Source organism: Phoca vitulina, unplaced genomic scaffold (genome assembly GCF_004348235.1).
Source record: "Phoca vitulina isolate PV1807 unplaced genomic scaffold, GSC_HSeal_1.0 scaffold32, whole genome shotgun sequence".
Classification (NCBI taxonomy): Eukaryota; Metazoa; Chordata; class Mammalia; order Carnivora; family Phocidae; genus Phoca; species Phoca vitulina.
In genome coordinates, this window is record NW_022589735.1 from 8,144,883 (window position 1) to 8,164,560 (window position 19,678).

Below are 19,678 nucleotides of genomic sequence, written 5' to 3' on the forward strand. Positions count from 1 at the left end.
CAGTTAAGGTCAGGTCATGATCCCAGTGTCCTGGGACTGAGCCATGCATTGGGCTCCCTGCTCAGTGGGGAGTCTGCTTCTCCCTCTCCCTCTTCCTCTGCCCCTACCCCCACTCATGCTCATGTGCTCTCTCTCTCAAATAAATAAGTAAATAAATAAAATCCTTAAAAAGAGAGAGAGAAAAGGATATTAATTTTTAAAAAGTATTATCTCTCATGTTACTTGAGATAATTACCACAAGAACCCTAGGAAACAAGATTGCCATTCTTTCTGTATAAATGAGGGAACCAAGAATCAAGACAAGTTAAGTAAATTTCCAAGGCCACTCAAGTGTGAGTAGAAGAACTGGGCTTTAACCCTAGGTCTGTCTCATTCTGAACACTCTACTTTGTCCTCTATTTGTATTGTCTCACACTGAAAAATGTATAAATATATTGCCTTTTATTATTAAACTATTTGTTCATATAGATACAGGAACATTTTTTAACCAGTTATATTTTTTCTACAGGATATTTGATATAAATACAAATGTTATTATTGTAAGTATTATTTGAGGATTCTCAAAAGTTCCTGAAAGATTAAGAGAATAATTTAATTATTAATTAATTTGTTCTTATTATAGAGTGATGATGTTAGCAGACCAAAGTACTTCTCCAAAACCAAAGAGTACTTCGCATTCAGAATCAGGTAATAAATAGTGAAACTAATCATTTTCATAATTCTGTATTTCTTTATTTTTGTGACAGTGTAGCATATTTTGAGAAAATTGGTAGCCCAGGAAACTGAGTGCTTTTTAGCTTGTTTGTATTTTAAGAAATGAAGGTATGTGAAGTTAGAATGTGGGTCTTAACTATCCCTATAACACCCTTCATTAATTCATTTCATAAACATTTACTGAGTATGTACTCTGTATTAGGCATTACTATATATACCAGTGAGGAGTGATATAAAGTCCTTGCCTCCTAAGTTTCAGTCATGAGAAAGGAAGATAATCAATAAACAGATATATTGGAATTATGTGTGATGATTGAAAATAAAAATAACATAGTACCCTTGCATTATAGACACTCTATAATTTAATTTATTATTAGGATAAACTTAGCTAAACATTTCCAACCTTATTAATCCATGCTGTATCTCAGATTGCTATTTTTATTTCCTGAATCAAGTTTTATAGCATCTGTTTTTGGTTAAACTTGAAGAATTGCTGGTTTTGCTCTTAATAGGTATGTTTATATAAACAAAAAAAGGTTTTTTTTAACATAATCTTCACTTTAAGAAATTCTCTTAATGAGTATTTTCTATATGCCAGGATTTAGGAATTCTGGGTATAAAAATGATTAAAATAGTTGCTATTCTTTTTTTTTTTTTTTTTTAGATTTTATTTATTTAGTTGACAGAGAGGGAGAAAGAGCACAAGCAGACAGAGCAGCAGGCAGAAGGATAGGGAGAGGCAGGCTCTCTGCAGAGAGCCTGATATGGGCTCAATCCCAGGACCCTGGGATCATGACCTGAGCCGAAGGCAGACGCCTAACCAAATGAGCCACCCAGGTGCCCCAGCAGTTGCTGTTCTGAGGGAAATTAATAAAGTGATAAAAACTAAACTTGTAAAAGCACACATCTTTTAAAAGAGTAGCTAGCATCTACTACCCTGGAGGGTGAATATTAGAAGGGGGATTTGTTTTATAGATCTATACAGATTTGTTTTATAGAGTTAGGGCATTTGTGAACAAGAGAAGAGAGATTATGAAAGGGAAAGTGGTAAAGGTACCAAAAACAATCATGATTTTACTTAGGTCTTGCCCAATAAAAATTTTTGCTTTGGCTGTAGAAAATGTTTTTTATAAGGCCTGATAGTAAGGGAGAATAGTGATTCTGGAATTATGTATGCTTTTGTATTCTTACTTTTATGTGGTTGATTGATTGAAATTTAAAATTAAATCACATCTTGCTCAAGTGGTATTTTTTACTTCCTTAATTAAACAAATCTATCTTTGTTCCAATTGTAGGTCAGGTTCTTTACTAAATGTTAGAAAATAGTCTAATCATAGAGACAAATAAATAAACAAGAAATTACTTCTCAGGTAATTCCGGCTCCTTTGCAATCTTATCTACCGCTATTAGTGGTTAAATGTGGGAGTTCTTCAAGGCTAGTTCCTAGATTTTAATCTTTTTAAAATTTACCCCCTGATATGTATAGGTGTCCTATAAAAAACAGGGTTTCCAAGTTTTCTCTCATTAAAGAATCTCCTCTGAGGCTAAGACCCTTATATGCAGCTACCTTCTAAACATCTCCCCTTGGATGTTTCAGAGACACCTCATCATACCATTCATTAATTCCATTCATTCAACAAATATTTATTAATCACCTACAGTGTGACACAAAGTATTTTAGCTGCTGGGGAACATGACAGAGTCCTTGCCCTAAAAGAGCTATGTTATAGTAGAGGAAGAAAGATAATAAACTGTTAAATAAATAAACATACAACAATGTCAGGAATAAGAGTATTGAAGGAAAATAAAGTGGGTAAAAACAGAATGTGACTAGGAATGCTATTTTAGACAAGGTAATAGGATAGGCCTCTCTGAGGAGATTACATTTGTATAGAGCTTGAATGAAGTGAGAGAGTGGGTCATATGAAAATCTGTGACAGAGCATGCTGGGCAAAGGGAGCAACAAGAGAAAAGACCAGGAGATGGAAATGAGCTCTGCATGTTTGAAGAATAGAAAAGAGGTTAGAATGACTGGAGCAAAATGAGTAAAAAAAAAAAAAAGAATGACTTCAATTGTGTTCAGGGGGTAATCAAATGGTATAATGTAGAGTCTCCTATGCCATCATAAGAAGTAGGGGTTTTATTCTAAATGTGCCAAGAAACACATCTTAGAGCAAAGGGATGACATGATTAGATACATATTTTGAATTATCACTTGGCTACCATGTGGAGAATAGACTAAGATGGCAAGTGAAAGCAAAGAGCCCCTATTAAACTACTGTGGTGGTCAGATAGTGGTATATGAGATTAAAGTGGGAGCAGTGGTCTGATTTGAAATATATTTTAAAACAGATGTGCCAGGATTTTCTGATGAGGCTGGATGTTGCATAAGAGAGAAAAATAGAAGTCAAGGATGAGTCTAAAATTATTGGTTTAAGCAAGTGGACGAATGATGGTATCATTTCTTGAGATGGGAATACTGGAGGACAGAGCAAGTTGGAAGACTAAGAGAATCTGGTTTCAGCATTAAATTTGATCTGTCGAGGGGCACCTGGGTGGCTCAGTCGTTAAGCGTCTGCCTTCGGCTTAGGTCATGATCCCAGGATCCTGGGATCGAGCCCCGCATCGGGTTCCCTGCTCAGCGGGAAGCCTGCTTCTCCCTTTCCCACTCCCCCTGCTTGTGTTCCCTCTCTCGCTGTCTCTCTCTGTCAAATAAATAAATAAAAGCTTAAAAGAAATTTGATTTGTCTACTCATGTACTTAATGTTTCATGAAATAATGCAGACACAAACATGTATGTATTGTGTAATTCTGTATATATGAAGTTCAAGAACAGGCAAGAGTGTTTTAGGTAGTAGAAGTAAGAATAGTGGTAATCTTTGGAATGGGAGTCCTGACTGGGAAAGAACATATAGGAAACTTCTGGGTTGTTGGAAATATTTTATGTCTTGATTTGGGTGGTGACTATATAGGTAAATACATATACATTTAAGATTTGTGCCCATTACTGTGTATGTGGAGTGCTTCAATAAAATATTAAAACATTGAGAGACTTATTAGCCTTCAAATAGAGATGTCATTAAAGCAGTTTGTGACACAGGAGTCTGGAGTTTAGGGCAGAGACGAGCTGTAAATAAATATCTAGAGTCAAGAATATAGATGAGATCACCTAGGAAGTGGAATAGAAAACAAACATGCAAAAAGAATGTAAATGGAACACTCCAACATTTAGAAGTAACTGTAACATAAGTTACCTAGGGATTAAATAAAGCGAGCATTGAGAACTGAGAATTGTCACGACCAAGACCTAACCTGGTCTTCTACCAGTGTCCTCCATCTTAGTTAGCAAATGTAGCTTAGCATACCAGAAGCATGGGATCATCCTTGACACCTTCCTGTTTGTCACTTCCTTCGCTTAATCTATTACCAAATCTTGGTACCAATTTCATTTCTTACTAAACTCTCAAACCTACTACTTCCTTCTACCTCAGGAGATGAAGATAAGTGGAGTGAGTAGTCTCAAGGGTTGTCAGATTTAGCAAATAAAGATACAGAATGCTCAGTTAAATTTGAATTCAGATAAACAGCGAAAAATTTTTAATATAATTATGTCATAAATATTGCATATGCTTGTACTATTACACAGCAAACACTTACACTAAAAAATTATTTGTTTATCTGAAATTCAAATTTAGGTAGGTATCCTGTATTATATCTAGAAACCTTTTAGCCATTGCAGTGAGGCTGGGAATATAGAAGTATATAGGCAGAGATCATAAAAACCAGGATTTTGTATGCTGAGTTAAGAAGCTTGAGTTTTAACTTGAATACAGTGGAAAACCTTGGAAGAGTTTTAAGCAGATGATATTAAACTTGTGTTTTAGATATATTATGTGGGCAGTGGACTGCAGATGGAGCTGAATTGAAAAGCTATTGAAATAATTCAAAGGGAAATCTCGTGTTGATTTAAAACAAGGTACTAGTGTTAAGAATAAAGAAAAGCCAAATTTGCAATACTTATAGTAGTAACATTGCCACATAGCAGACTAGATATTTGTTGCCTTGGATTGAGCCTGGAGAGTGAAAAAAAGAGGAGTCAGGACTGAAGAGGAGTCATAAAAGGGGCCAGAGGGAAAATATTCATGTTTGTTGTACTGATGTCCAGTAAGGTAGGACAGGAAGGGTTTCTGTTCATAAAGGTAGGACCTGAAACTAGATTGCTGTGGGCTTGGGAGTAAACAGGAGGAGAGGAAGTTATGTTAGTATATGTGGACAGCTCTTTGAAGAAACATGCCCATGGAGAAAAGGAAAGAAAAGATGTAGCAGGAAGGAGTTTGGGGTACAGATAACGTTTTTGGTAAGATGAAAGAGTCCTGTATATTTTAAATCTAATAGAAAATTTGCGGTAAAAAGAGAGAGCCTGAAAATACAGGAGAGTGGAAATGGAAGGATAATTAATGAAGAATTTTAATCACATGCAACCTTCTGTACTAAATGAAAAGTAAATATTTTACATAGAGCTTATTTACTCATGTGAAACCTAGAGCTCTTAAAATAAAACTCTATCTGCAGTAAGTCAGGTTATTCAACATATGTTAAGCTTTTCTTTTAAAACTATTTCAAAGACAGCCCTTAAAATTAGCGTGTTTTTTTTTCCAAATTTGAATTCTACTTTCTGTACTTAGAGTTAATGAGATGTTAAATAATTAAAATATTGAAGCATCTTTTTCTTTACAGATAATACAGCTTGTGAAGTTTTACTTGCTGAGAAAATTTACCCTTCAGCCCCTGAAAAAACAAAGAAAAAAGCAAGTGTTGAAGCAGAAAAACTATATAAATTATAAATTTCATTAATATAGAACATATTCTTAACCAACGGTTTTATAGGAATTACTTTTCAGCTATTTAAGTAAATAATTTCAAACAGTTTTTAAACTTAGTAATTAATTACATTACTGTTATATGAATATATACTCTATATAAGTTTAATGAAAGAGAATTAAAGTTTACAGTTTTTCCAAATTCCTTTTGGATAATTGGATGTCTATTAAACATTAATTTAAGGTAAAAATAAGACATTTGCTGTGTAGCCAGAGCAGTGATTTCTGCTGAGGAGTATTTGTGAATTAGTACATTAGGCCCAGAATCTAGAGGTCTTTGGGGAGAAATTTGAGGTTTATTTTGTATGTAACAGGAGCCACTCTTTGAGTGACTATTCAATGCTAAGCATTATTCTAAGCACTTTTTACAAATTATATCTTTTCCTTATAGCATTCCTACCAGGTGAGTTTTTTGTTTGTTTTGCTTTGTTTTCACCTATTTTATAGCTAAGAAAAATGAGGTTTAGATATTAATTAGTGTGTTTGGGGAGTTTGTGGCAGGTCTTTCTGGATCTTACATCTGTATTCTTTCCACTACACTTTACTGTCATTGTATACATTGGGTAAAAAAAAAAAAAATTGAAAAAGGGCAAGAGTCTCAGTAGGAAGATTGCTTAGTATGAAGTTATAGATATTGTAGGTGCAAGATTGTGGTGGCCTTGACAAGGATATTTTGTAGGAGAGATGGGAAATATGCATGGATTCAAGATAATTTTGCCTGTAGAGTTCTTGAATTGGAGATAGAAGATGAAGGAGTGAGGTGTCAAAAAAGACTTCTAGGTTTTTGTCTTAAGCAGTTTTGGTGGCTAAAGGTGCTATTTAGTGTGATAGGAGAGGCAGGAGGTCTGAGCATACATGAAAATGAAAAATTTGTAAGGACCATTGGCTATAAATCTGCAGTTTAGGAAAGCAGAAGATAAGTATACAGTGTTCTAGATATTTTTAAGTTTATAGAAATAGATGAAAGCACCTGAGAAAGAATGAGTTTCTACAGAGTAAGGAAAAGAAAAGGGTCCAGGATCATTCCTTGGAATACTCTACAGTCAGGTAGAAAGGAGTGGACAGAGAAAAGGAGGAAAATGAACAGAATATAGTATCATAGAAGCCAAGAGACAAGAATATTTACTCCTAAAAGGGGGAGTGGTTAACAATCTTGAATATTGCTTGGAATCCCAGTGTTATAAAGAACTTTGCAAAATTGGAGGACTTCCAGTTTCTGGTCTAGCACGTAAGGAACTTAGAACTCATCACTCTGGCCTAACAAGTAAAAGCCTGAACAAAGGGGCACCTGGGTGGTGCAGTCAGTTGAGTGTCCGACTTTTTGTTTTTGCTTGGGTGGTGATCTTGGGATCATGGGATTGGCCCTGAGTTGGGCTCTGGGCTCTGTGCAGGGTCTGCTTGAGACTCTCTCCCTCTCCTCCCCCCCCACCCCGTGCTCTCTCTCTCTCTCTAAAACAAATGAATAAATCTTAAAAAAAAAAAAAGAAAACCTGAACAAAGTTAAAAATCAACAAGTCTTTTTAGATATGTCAGATAAATAATATCATAGGCCAAAGTGCTGCACTAATATTTGGAAAGATAGACAGGTGGATACAGAAAATCATGACTTATCAGAGCAAAAACACTTGAACAGAAATCTCCCAGAGAACCAGTGCTGGGATGGAAAAACCAGTGCTGGTGTGATTGATGAATTGCTAGAGGCTCAGTGAGAACAACGCTGAGAGTTAAAAACTCAAGAGGGACACAGTCATCGGGGGGCCTCGACACTTTTTTGGGTTTTATCTTCAGGAAGGACCTCTATCAGATCCTCACAGTCAATATCTGAGAAAAATCCCCTCATGCTTTTGGTAACGGGAAGAGGAAAAGAACCATCTTGAAATATACTAGAGTATTCTGTTCTTAACAAAACCTTCCCTCAGAAGAATATATGTTACCAGAGCCTAACTTGGGGTTTTAGTAGAGCCTGACCTACCTTGGGGAAGGGGAATACCCAACTTCAGCCAGCTCTGCTTTTTCAAATGAGGAAAGGAAAATACTCCAATTCCAGCTCTCTCTAGCCTTCCACATGGAGGAATGGGAATATCCAGATACAGCTCTCTCTACCTGTCCTGTCCCACCTAAGGAGGTGTGGGGATTAAGAAATATTGGTGAATTTTACCCTTCAGGGATAAAGCCTCAACAAAAAAGACCTAATCATAGCACTATGATTTAAACCTTGCCACTACATTACTAAAGGCCTATCCACCACAGTTCCCATTACCCAGTATATCCTGTCTACCTTTTAGCAAAAAATTACAAGGCTTATTAAAAGGCAAACAAAACAAAACAAAACAACACAGTTTGAAGAGACTGAATAGACATCAGGACCAGAGTCAGATATGGCAGTAGTATTAGAATGATCAGACCAGAATTTTAAATAACTATGATTAATATGCCCAGAGCATTAAAGGAAAAAGGAGACAGCATGAAAGAACAGATGAATGATATAAACAGAAAGATGGAAATTCTAAGAAAGATCAAAAAAGAAATGCTAGAATAAAAAATACTATAGCAAGAATGAAGAATGCTTTTGATGGACTCATTAGTAGACTGGACATAGTGAAGAAAGAATACCTGAGTTTGAGGATATGGCAGTAGAAGCTTCCAAAACCGAAAAAAAAAAAAAGAGAGAGAGAGAAAAAAGACTGAAAAAAAGAACAGAATATTCAAGAACTGTGGGACAACTACAAAAGGTGTGACATACACATAATTGGGATTCCAGAAAGAGAAGATACAGAGAAAGGCACAGAAACAATATATGAAGCAATAGTGACTGAGAATTTCCCAAAATTAATGTCAGATACCAAATCATAGATTCAGGAAGTTCAAAGAACACCAAGCAAGATAAATGCCCTCAAAACTACACCTAGATTTATCATATTCAAACATCTTGAAAGAAAGAAAAAAATATTGAAAGAAGCCAGAAGGAAAAAGCACCTTGCCTATAGAAGAGCAAAGAAGAGCAAAAGAACAAAGAACAAAGAATTACAGATCTCTCCTTAGAAACTATCATGCAAAAAAGAGTGAAGTGAAATATTTAAAGTCCTGAGAGAAAAAACCCACCAACCTAGAATTCTATACCTCATGAAACTACATTTCAAAAATGAAGGAGAGTTAAAGACTTTCTCAGACAAAGAAAAATTATAATTTGTTGCCAGTAGGCCTACCTTGTAAGAAATATTAAAGGAAGTACTTCAGGGAAAAGGAAAATAATGTAGCAGTATAGTTTTAACTATCTTAATAAATGTAACATTATGGTGCAGTATGTAAAATAAGGGAGATTGTATATGTAGGGTCAAGGGCTATATGGGAACTCTGTATATTCTGCTATGAACCTCAAACTTGTCTCTAAAAAATTGTTAATTTTTAAAAAGTCAGTTGCATTCAGAATCAAGAAGGAAACTGATGACTTTAGCAAGAATAATTTTAGTGGACTGATGAGAGGCAAGCCAGATTGGAATAGGTTGAAAAGAAGGAAATATAAAATATAAAAAGAAGTAAATTGGGTCACCAATGACATGAAACATATGTAGGGGTGAGGAGTAAACGTGTAGAACATTTTTATGCAGTTGCCTGTTATAACTATTTTGAAAGCCCTATGGCAATCCAGGCACAAGTCTTTAAGAGACACACAAATGGTAAAGAGAAAAAAATCAAAGCATACCCCTATAAAAAATAGAATCGTCAATTCACAAAGAAAGAGAGCAAGAGAGGAAGATAAGAACAAAGGAAGTACAGAACAATCAGAAAGCAATTAACAAAATGATGATAGTCCTTACTATCAATAAGTTCTTACCTATCAAGAATTACTTTAAATGTAAATGATTTAAATTCGCCATTTAAAAGACATAAAGTGGGGGAATAAAAAAAATAGCCCAACTATATGCTGCCTAGAAGAGATTCACTTAAACTTCTTTCTTTCTTTTCTTTTCTTTCTTTCTTTCTTTCTTTCTTTCTTTCTTTCTTTCTTTCTTTCTTTCTTTTTCTTTCTTTCTTTTTCTTTCTTTCTTTCTCCCTCCCTCCCTTCCTCCCTCCCTTCCTTCCTTCCTTCCTCCCTCCCTTCCTTCCTTCCTTCCTTTCAAGTAGGAGGCTTGAACTCATGACCCTGAGATCAAGAGTCAGACACTTAACCAACTGAGCCACCCAGATTTGCCTAAGGTTTAAAGACAATTAGGGTGAAAGTGAAGAGATGGAAAAAATTATTCCATGGAAGTGAAAACTAGAAGAGATCAGGAGTAGTTATATCAGACAAAATAGATTTTAAGTTTTTTAAAAGCTATAATAAGAGACAGTGTTGTTACATAAAGATAAAGGGGCCAATTCATCAAGAGGATATAACGGTTGTAAGTATATAAACATTCAATATTGAAGGACCTAAATATATTAAATAATCATTAACAGGTCTGAACGCAGAAACAGACAACAATGCAATAGTAGTAGGATACTTCAATACCCTACTATTCAACAATGAATAGATCATCCAGACAGAAAATCACTGAGGAAATAATGGATTTGAACAACACTTTAGACCAAATGGACCTAACAGACTTATACAGAACATTTCATTCAACAACAGTAGAATCCACATTCTTGTCAGTGCACATGGAACAGGCTCCAGGATAGATCACATGTTGCATCACAAAACAAGTCTTAACAAATAAGAAGATTGAAATGATATCAGGTATCTTTTCTGACATATTGGTATGACATTAGAAATTTATAATAGAAGGAAAGGGGGAAATTCACAAATATGTGAAAATTAAACAACACATTTGTGAATAACTAATGAGTCAAAGAAGAAATCAAAAGATATCAAAAAATATCTTGAGACAAATAAAAATGGAAACACAACATACCAAAACTTACGGGATGCTGCTAAAGTAACCCTAAGACGGAACTTTATTGTGATAAATACCTACATTAAGAAAGAATTAAGATCTCAAACATGCAACCTAACCTTATACCACAAGGAACTAGAAAAAGAATATAGTCCAAAACAGAAGGAAGAAAATAAAAATAAGAGAAGAAATGAATGAAATAGATATTAGAAAGACAATAGGAATCATCAACAAAACTAAGACTTGGTTTTATTAAAAGATAAACAATTGAAAAACTTTTATCTCATCTAAGAAAAAAAGAAAGGTGACTCATTAATAAAATTATCAATGAAAGATAAGACATTACAGTTCATACCACAGAAATACAAAGGAACATAACAGACTACTATGAATAATTATACACCAACAAATTGGATAATTTAGAAGATATGGATAAATTCCTAGAAATAGAAACCAAGACTGAATCATGAAGTAATAGAAAATCTGAACAGACAATAAAAAGCAAGGAAATGGAATCAGTAATAAAAAGATCTTCCAGCAAATAAAAATGACCAGATGACTTTACTGGTGAATTCTACCAAATGTTTAAAGAAGAATTAATACCAATGCTTCTTAAACTTTTCTAAAAAAATTGAAGAGAAGGAACACTGCCAAACTCATTTTACAAAGCCAGAATTACTGTGATACCAAATTCAGGCAAGAACACTGAAAGAAAAGAAGTTTACAGGCCAATATCCCTGATGAACGTAGATGTAAAGAAAATACTAACACTCAAGAAAATACTAGCAAACCAAATTCAAGAGCACAATGAAAAGATCATATACCATGATCAAAGAGGATTTATCCCTGGGATGCAAGGATAGTTCAACATAAGAAAATCAATTAATGTGATAAACCACATTAACAGAATGAAGGATAAAAATCATGACCATTTCAATAGATGTAGAAAAGCACTGGACAAAATTCTACATCCTTTCATGATAGAAACTTCAACAAATTAGGTGTAGAAGAAATATACCTCAACATAATAAAGGCTATATATGACAAGTCCACAGTTTACATCATACTCAATGGTGAAAAGTTAAAAGCCGTTTCTCTAAGATCAGGAATAAGAAAAGATGTTCACTCTTGCCACTTTTTTTCAATATAGTACTACAAGTTTAACCAGAACAATTAGGTAAGAAAAAGAAATAAAAATCATCCATATAAGAAAGGAAGAAATGAAATTATCTTTTGTACATGGCATGACCTTATATATTGAAAACCCTAAAGGCTCCACTGAAAAACTGTTAGAATAAATAAAATCAGTAAAGTTACAGAATACAAAAATCAATATACAAAAATCTATTGTGTTTCTATACACTAGCCTCAAACTATTTGAAAGAGAAATTAAAAAGCAATTCTGTGAGATAAGAGAAAAAATATATATTGGTTTCTGCCCCCATTTCCAGGCACAGAGCTCCTAAACACTTGTAATTTCCTAAGTGATAAGAAAACCAGAAGCATATTTTGTTTTAATATTTAGTTTTTTTTACTTCATCCCTCACACAGGGCTCCTAAAACCCTTATAATTCCTAATTGATAAGAATACTAGAGGATCAAAAAAAAAAAAAAAAGAATACTAGAGGATCTTTTTGGAGTGCCTGGGTGTCACAGTTGGTTTGGCACCCACTCTTGGTTTTGGCTCGGGTCTCGATCTCAGGATTGGGAGATCAAGCCCCACATCAGGCTCCATGCTCAGTGTGGAGTCTGCTTGGGACTCTCTGTGCCTGCCTCCTACTCTCTTTCTCTAATAAATAAATAAATCTTAAAAAAATAAAAAAGAATACTAGAGAATCTTTTGTTCATGAGACAACTCTGAGTGGACTCCTATATGGCTCCTGGATGTGGGTTGGTCATCAGAAAGACCAAGCCATAATTAGAAGCTTGAAATTTTCAACCCAGTCACTCCCTTCTCCAAAGAGGGGAAAGGGGCTTGAATGAAGTTAGTAACTGATTATGCCTATGTGAGGAAGCCTCCATAAAAATTCTAATAGTAAGGGATTTGGAGAGCTTCTAGGTCGGTGAACACAACCACACCAGGAGGGTGACAGAGCAGAACTCCATGGTGGCAGATGTTCTTACACTTGGGACCCTCCCAGACCTTGCTCTATGTTCATATGTATCCTTTATTATATCCTTTAATAAATTAGTAAATGTAAGTAAGTGTTTCCCTGAGTTATATGAGCTGCTCTAGCAAATTAATTGAATCTGAGGATGGGGTGATAGAGGCTTCCAATTTGTAGCCAAATTGTACAGAAGTTGAGGATAACCTGGGCACCTAGCACTTGTGATTGGCATCTGAAGTAGGATGGGAGCAGTCTTGTGGGACTGAGCCCTAAACCTATGGGATCTGACCCCATCTCCAGGTAGAAAGTGTTAGAATTGAGTTGAATTGTAGGACATCTAGCTGGTATTGCAGAGAATTTCCTGTTGTGGGGAAAACCCCAAACTCATTTAGTGACCAGAAGTATCAGAAGTGTGAGTAGTTAAGGACACTCATAGGAGAAAGATTCACTGGAGGGAAGAACTGTGGTTTTTCCTTTAAAAGTCCCATTCATAATCTCATAGAAAACAATAAAATACTTAGAGATAAATTTAACCAAGAAGATAAAAGACCTGTATACTGTAAACTCTAAGACATTGAATGAAAGAAATTGAAGAAGACACAAATAAATGGAAATATATCCCATGTTTTTAGATGTGAAGAATTAATATTATGAAATTGTCTATCCTACTCAAAGCAATCTACAGAGCCAGTGTAATCCCTTTCAAAGTTCCAATCACATTTTTCTCAGAAATAGAAAAACTATCCTAAAATTTGTATGGAACCACATAAGACCCCAAGTAGCCAAAGCAATCTTGAGAAAGAAGAACAAAGCTGGAGGCATCACATTCTTGATTTTAATATATATTACAAAGCTATAGAAATGGAAACATTGGGTGCCTGGGTGGCTCAGTTGGTTAAGCGACTGCCTTCAGCTCAGGTCATGATCCTGGAGTCCCAGGATCGAGTCCCGCATCGGGCTCCCTGCTCAGCAGGGAGTCTCCTTCTCCCTCTGACCCTCCCCCATCTCATGCTCTCTCTATCTCATTCTCTCTCTTAAATAAATAAATAAAATCTTAAAAAAAAAAAGAAATGGAAACATTATGGTACTGGCATAAAAAGAGGCACTTAGACCAGTAGAACAGAATAGAGACATCAGAAATAAACCCACATGTCTACAGCCAACTGATTTTTGACAAGGGTACCAAGACCACAAACTGGGGAAAGGATAGTCTTTTCAATAAAATGGTAATGGGAAAGTTGGATATCTATATGCAAGAGAATGAGACAGGACTCCTATCTTATACCACTCACAAAAAAAAACTAAGTCAAAATGGATTAAGGACTTAAATATAAGACCTGAAACCATAAAACTCCTAGAAGTAAACATAGGGAAAAACCTCCTTGGCATTGGTCTTGGCAATGATTTCTTTGCTAAGACACCAAAAGAACATGCAAGAAAAACTAAAGTAAACAAGTGAGACTACATTAAACTAAAGAGCTTCTGCATTGCAAAGGAATTAATCAGTAAGTTGAAAGCAAGCCACAGAATGGGAGAAAATATTTGCAAATCATATATCTTATAAGGGGTTAATATTCAAAATATTTAAAGAGCCTGTACAACTCAATGTCAAAAAAGCAAATAATCCAATTATTTATTTTTTTTTTAAAGATTTTATTTATTTATTTGACAGAGAGAGAGAGACCCAGTGAGAGAGGGAACACAAGCAGGGGGAGTGGGAGGGGGAGAAGCAAAGCAGGCTTCCTGCTGAGCAGGGAGCCCAATGTGGGGCTTGATCCCAGGACCCTGGGATCATGACCTGAGTTGAAGGCAGACACTTAATGACTGAGCCACCCAGGCGCCCCAACTAATAATCCAATTTTAAAACAAGCAAAATACCTGAATAGACATTCTCCCAAAGACATACATGCTGTCAAAAGGTACATGAAGAGGTGCTATATATCACTAATAATCAGAGAAATGCAAATGCAAACCACAAATGACACCTGTTAGGATGGCTATTATCAGAAAGACAAGACATAACAAATGTTGGCAAAGATGTACAGAAAAGGGAATCCTTAAATACTGTTAGTGGGACTGTAAATTGGTACAAGTATTATGGAGAACCATATGGTGGTTCCTCAAAAAAATAAAAAGAACTACCATGTGATCCTGGGTCCTACTTCAGGATATATATTCAAAGGAAAAAGGAAATGAAATCAGTATCTCAAGGAGATAGATATCTGCATTCCCATGTTCACTGCAGCATTATTCACAATAACCAGGATATGGAAACAGGCTAAATGTCCTTCAATGGATGAATGGATAAAGAAAGTATGGTATAGATATAGATATAGGTAATGGAATATTATCAAGTCATAAAAAAGAAGAAAATCTTGCCATTTAAAATCACATATATGAACCTGAAGGGCATTATGTTAAATGAAATAAACCAGAGGAAGACAAATACGGCATAGTATCACTTATATGTGGAATCCTAAAAAAAAGCAAAAGACAAAACAAAGCCAATTTCATAGAAATAGAGAATAGAAAATATAATGGTAGTTGCCAGGGTCTGGTGGTCTGGGGAAATGGGGAGATGTAGGTCAAAATGTACAAACTTTCAGTTTTAAGGAGAATAAGTTCTGAGGATCTAATGTACACCATGGTGATAATAATAATACAGTATTATTTACTTGAAAGTTACTGAGTAGATCTTCTGCTTTCTCACCACACACACACACAAAATTAATATGTCAGGTGGTGGATATGTTAATTATCTTGGTCTTGCTTATCATTTGGTAATGTTTATGTATATCATATCATTACTTGTACACTTAAAATATATATAACTATATTTGTCAATTTTTCCTCATTAAAGGTGGGGGAAAAGAAAGTGAGGAAGTAATGATTATGTATAGAACTTGACTCTGAAGGGGAATTAAGAAAAAGCACAGTAACTAGAAGGAGAGGCAGGGTCAGAGGAAACATGTTTTGTTGTGTTTACTAAATCATTTTCGAGGGCTAATGGGAATAATGGAAGTGAGGAAGAGGGGAAAGCTGAATGTAACCAAGTAGGAGGCAACTGGAGACTCTATGACCTAGAGATCTAGTTGAAGTTGTCCTGAATTTCACTTCTTTAGCCTACAATAAAACATCTTCCCCATACTTTCTGTTTACTTTTCCATGCTTCTTCACTTCCTCATAGTTACATTTCCCTTTCCGGCTTACAAGCAAACTGTCTCAATTTCACACTCCATCAATTCACATACACATGTACACACACACACACGTCTATACACATCAAGGATCCTATAATTTAAATGTGTCACATCTTGATTAAATGCCATTTCTTATGCTCTTGTCTGATCTGTTCCTTCTCAAAGCTGTGCTCCTGGTAGGTGATTCCTGACTATAGTTTTATCATCCTTGGGATGCTGGTGTATGAGAACTTCCCTATATTTCTCCAGTCAAGATATACAAATGGCCAATAAGCACATGAAAAGATGCTCAGTATTATTAGTCATTAGGGAAATGCAAATCAAAACCACAATGAGATATTACTTCATATCCATTATGATGACTATAATTGACAAGACAGATAATAAAAAATTATAATAATAATAACTGTTGCATCCTACAACTTGGATGAACCTTGAAAAACAAAGAAGCTGGTCAAAAAGACCACATATTATATAATTCCATTTGGGTAGGCAAATATATAAAGATTAGTGGTTACATAGGTCTCATGGGGGATAGAATGGAGATTTACTGCTAATGGATATGGAGTTTCTTTTAGGGGGAACAAAAATGTTCTAAAATTAGGCTGTGGTGGAGGAGGAGTTAAGATGGCAGAGGATTAGGGGGACCCTAAGCTTGTCGTGTCCCTCTAATATAGCTAGATAGTTATCAAATCATTCCGAACACCCAAGAAATCAGTTGGACATCTGAGAAAAAAAACTGCAAGTCTACAAGTAGGAAAGTGACCACCTTTTGGAAAATTATTTTGACAAACAGACCAAAACACACCCAGGATCTAGTTTTGTTGTTGTTGCTTCTTTTTGTTTTTTGTTTTTTTTTTTTCTTCTTTTCTTTTCTGGACAAAATGACGAGATGGAGAAATTGCTCCAAAAGAAAGAACAGGAGGTAGTCCTCACATCCAGGGATTTAATCAATACAGATATAAGTAATATGTCTGAACTAGAATTTAAAACAAAGATTATAAGGATACTAGCTGGGCTTGAAAAAAGCATAGAAGACACTAGAGAATCTCTTACTGCAGAAATAAAAGAACTAAAATCTAGTCAGCCTGAAAATAAAAATGCTATAACTGAGATGCAATCCCAAGTGGAGGCCATAAAAACGAGGATGGATGAAACCGAGGAGTGAGTCAATGATATAGAAGGTAAAATTATGGAAAATAATAAAGCTGAAAAGAAGAGGGAAAGAAAGGTAATGGATTATGAAGATAGACTTAGGGAACTCAGTGACTTACTAAAACATAATAACATTTGTATCATAAAAGTCCCAGAAGATGAAGAGGGAGAAAAAGGGGCAGAAGGTTTATTTGAACAAATTTTAGCTGAAAACTTCCCTAATCTGGGGACGGACATAGTCATCAAAATCCAAGAAGCACAGAGACCTCCCATCAAATTCAACAAAAACCAAACATCACCAAGGGGGAAAAAAGTCCTTAACCTAAAAGGGAAGACAAATCAGGTTTGCAGCAGATCTGTCCACAGAAACCTGGCAGTCCAGGAGGGAGTGGAAGGAAATATTCAACATGCTGAATGGGAAAAATATGCAGCCAAGAATTCTTTATCCAGCAAGGCTGTCATTCAAAATAGGAGAGTTAAAGAGTTTCCCAGACAAAAACTAAAGGAGTTCATGACCACTAAATCAGTCCTGCAAGAAATTTTAAGGGGGACTCTTTGAGTGGAGAAAAAAAAAGAAAAGACCCAAAGCAACAAAGACCAGAAAGGACCAGAGAACACCACCAGAAACCCAACTCTACAGGTAACACAATAGCACTAAATTCATACTTTCAATAATCACTCTGAGTGTATATGGACTAAATGCTCCAATCTAAAGGCATAGGATGTCAGGATGGATAGAAAACAAATCCATCTATATACTGCCTACAGGAGGACTCATTTTAGACCTAAAGACACCTGCAAATTGAAAATGAGGGGATGGAGAACCATCTATTATGCTAATGGACGTCAAAAGAAAGCTGGAGTAGCCATACTTATATCAGACAAACTAGATTTTTTTTTTATTATTAACATGTAATGTATTATTTGTTTCAGGGGTACAGGTCTGTGATTCAGCAGTCTTACATAATTCACAATGCTCACCATAGTACATACCCTCCCCAATGTCCATTACTCAGCCCCCCCCCCTCCCTCCCCCCCCCCTCCACTCCAGGAAACCTCAGTTTGTTTCCTGAGATTAAGAGTTTCTTCTGGTTTGTCTCCCTCTCTGGTTTCATCTTGTTTCATTTTTCCCTCCCTTCCCCTATGATCCTCTGTCTTAGTTTCTCAAATTCCTCATATCAGTGAGATCTTATGATACATGTCTTTCTCTGATTGACTTATTTCACTTAGCATAATACTCTCTAGTTCCATCCATGTCATTGCAAATGGAAAGATTTCATTTTTTGATGGCTGCATAATATTCCATACACACACACACACACACACACACACACACACACACACACACACACCACATCTTCTTTATCCATTCATCTGTTAATGGACATCTAGGCTCTTTCCATAGTTTGGCTATTGTGGACATTGCTGCTATAAACATTGGAGTGCATGTGCCCCTTCGGAGCACTACATTGTATCTTTGGGGTAAATACCCAGTAGTGCAATTCCTGGGTCATAGGGTAGCTCTATTTTCAACTTTTTGAGGAATCTCCATACTGTTTTCCAGAGTGGCTGCACCAGCTTGCCTTCCCACCAGCAGTGTAGGAGGGTTCCCCTTTCTCCGCATCCCTGCCAACATCTGTCGTTTCCTGACTTGTTAATTTTAGCCGTTCTGGCTGGTGTGAGGTGGTATCTCATTGTGGTTTTGATTTGTGTTTCCCTGATGCTGAGTGATGTTGAATACTTTTTCATGTGTCTGTTGGCCATTTGGATGTCTTCTTTGCAGAAATGTCTGTTCATGTCTTCTGCCCATTTCCTGATTGGATTATTTGTTCTCTGGGTGTTGAGTTTGATAAGTTCTTTATAGATTTTGGATACTAGCCCTTTATCTGATATGTCATTTGCAAATATCTTCTCCCATTCTGTCGGTTGTCTTTTGGTTTTGTCAACTGTTTCCTTTTCTGTGCAAAAGCTTTTTATCTTGATGAAGTCCCAGTAGTTCATTTTTGCCCTTGCTTCCCTTGCCTTTGGTGATGTTTCTAGGAAGAAGTTCCTGCGGCTGAGGTCGAAGAGGTTGCTGCCTGTGTTCTTCTCAAGGATTTTGATGGATTCCTGTCTCACATTGAGGTCTTTCATCCATTTTGAGTCTATTTTTGTGTGTGGTGTAAGGAAATGGTCCAGTTTCATTCTTCTGCATGTGGCTGTCCAATTTTCCCAACACCATTTGTTGAAGAGACTGTCTTTTTTCCATTGGACATTCTTTCCTGCTTTGTCGAAGTTTAGTTGACCATGGAGTTGAGGGTCCATTTCTGGACTCTCTATTCTGTTCCATTGATCTATGTGTCTGTTTTTGTGCCAGTACCATACTGTCTTGATGATGACAGCTTTGTAATAGAGCTTGAAGTCTGGAATTGTGATGCCACCGGCTTTGCTTTTCTTTTTCATCATTCCTCTGGCTATTCGGGGTCTTTTCTGGTTCCATGCAAATTTTAGGATTGTTACATTTCTTTGGAAAAAGTTGATGGTATTTTGATAGGGATTGCATTAAATGTGTAGATTGCTCTAGGTAGCATAGACATCTTCACAATATTTGTTCTTCCAATCCATGAGCATGGAACGTTTTTCCATTTCTTTGTGTCTTCCTCAATTTCTGAGTACAGATCCTTTGCCTCTTTGGTTAGATTTATTCCTAGGTATCTTACAGTTTTGTGTGCAACTGTAAATGGGATCAACTCCTTAATTTCTCT

At 35.9% G+C, this 19,678-nt stretch overlaps 1 protein-coding gene across 1 annotated transcript in view; it reads left to right on the forward strand.

The window, feature by feature from the left end:
- Nucleotides 1-5,585, forward strand: part of LOC116645307 (meiosis-specific kinetochore protein-like) — a 48,143-nt gene extending 42,558 nt beyond the window's left edge. The window contains exons 11-12 of the mRNA XM_032425438.1: nt 623-687; nt 5,452-5,585. Coding sequence (XP_032281329.1) covers nt 623-687; nt 5,452-5,558 — 172 coding nt within the window. The 3' untranslated portion in view covers nt 5,559-5,585. The remainder of the gene's footprint in view (nt 1-622; nt 688-5,451) is intronic.
- Nucleotides 5,586-19,678: the final 14,093 nt, after the last annotated feature.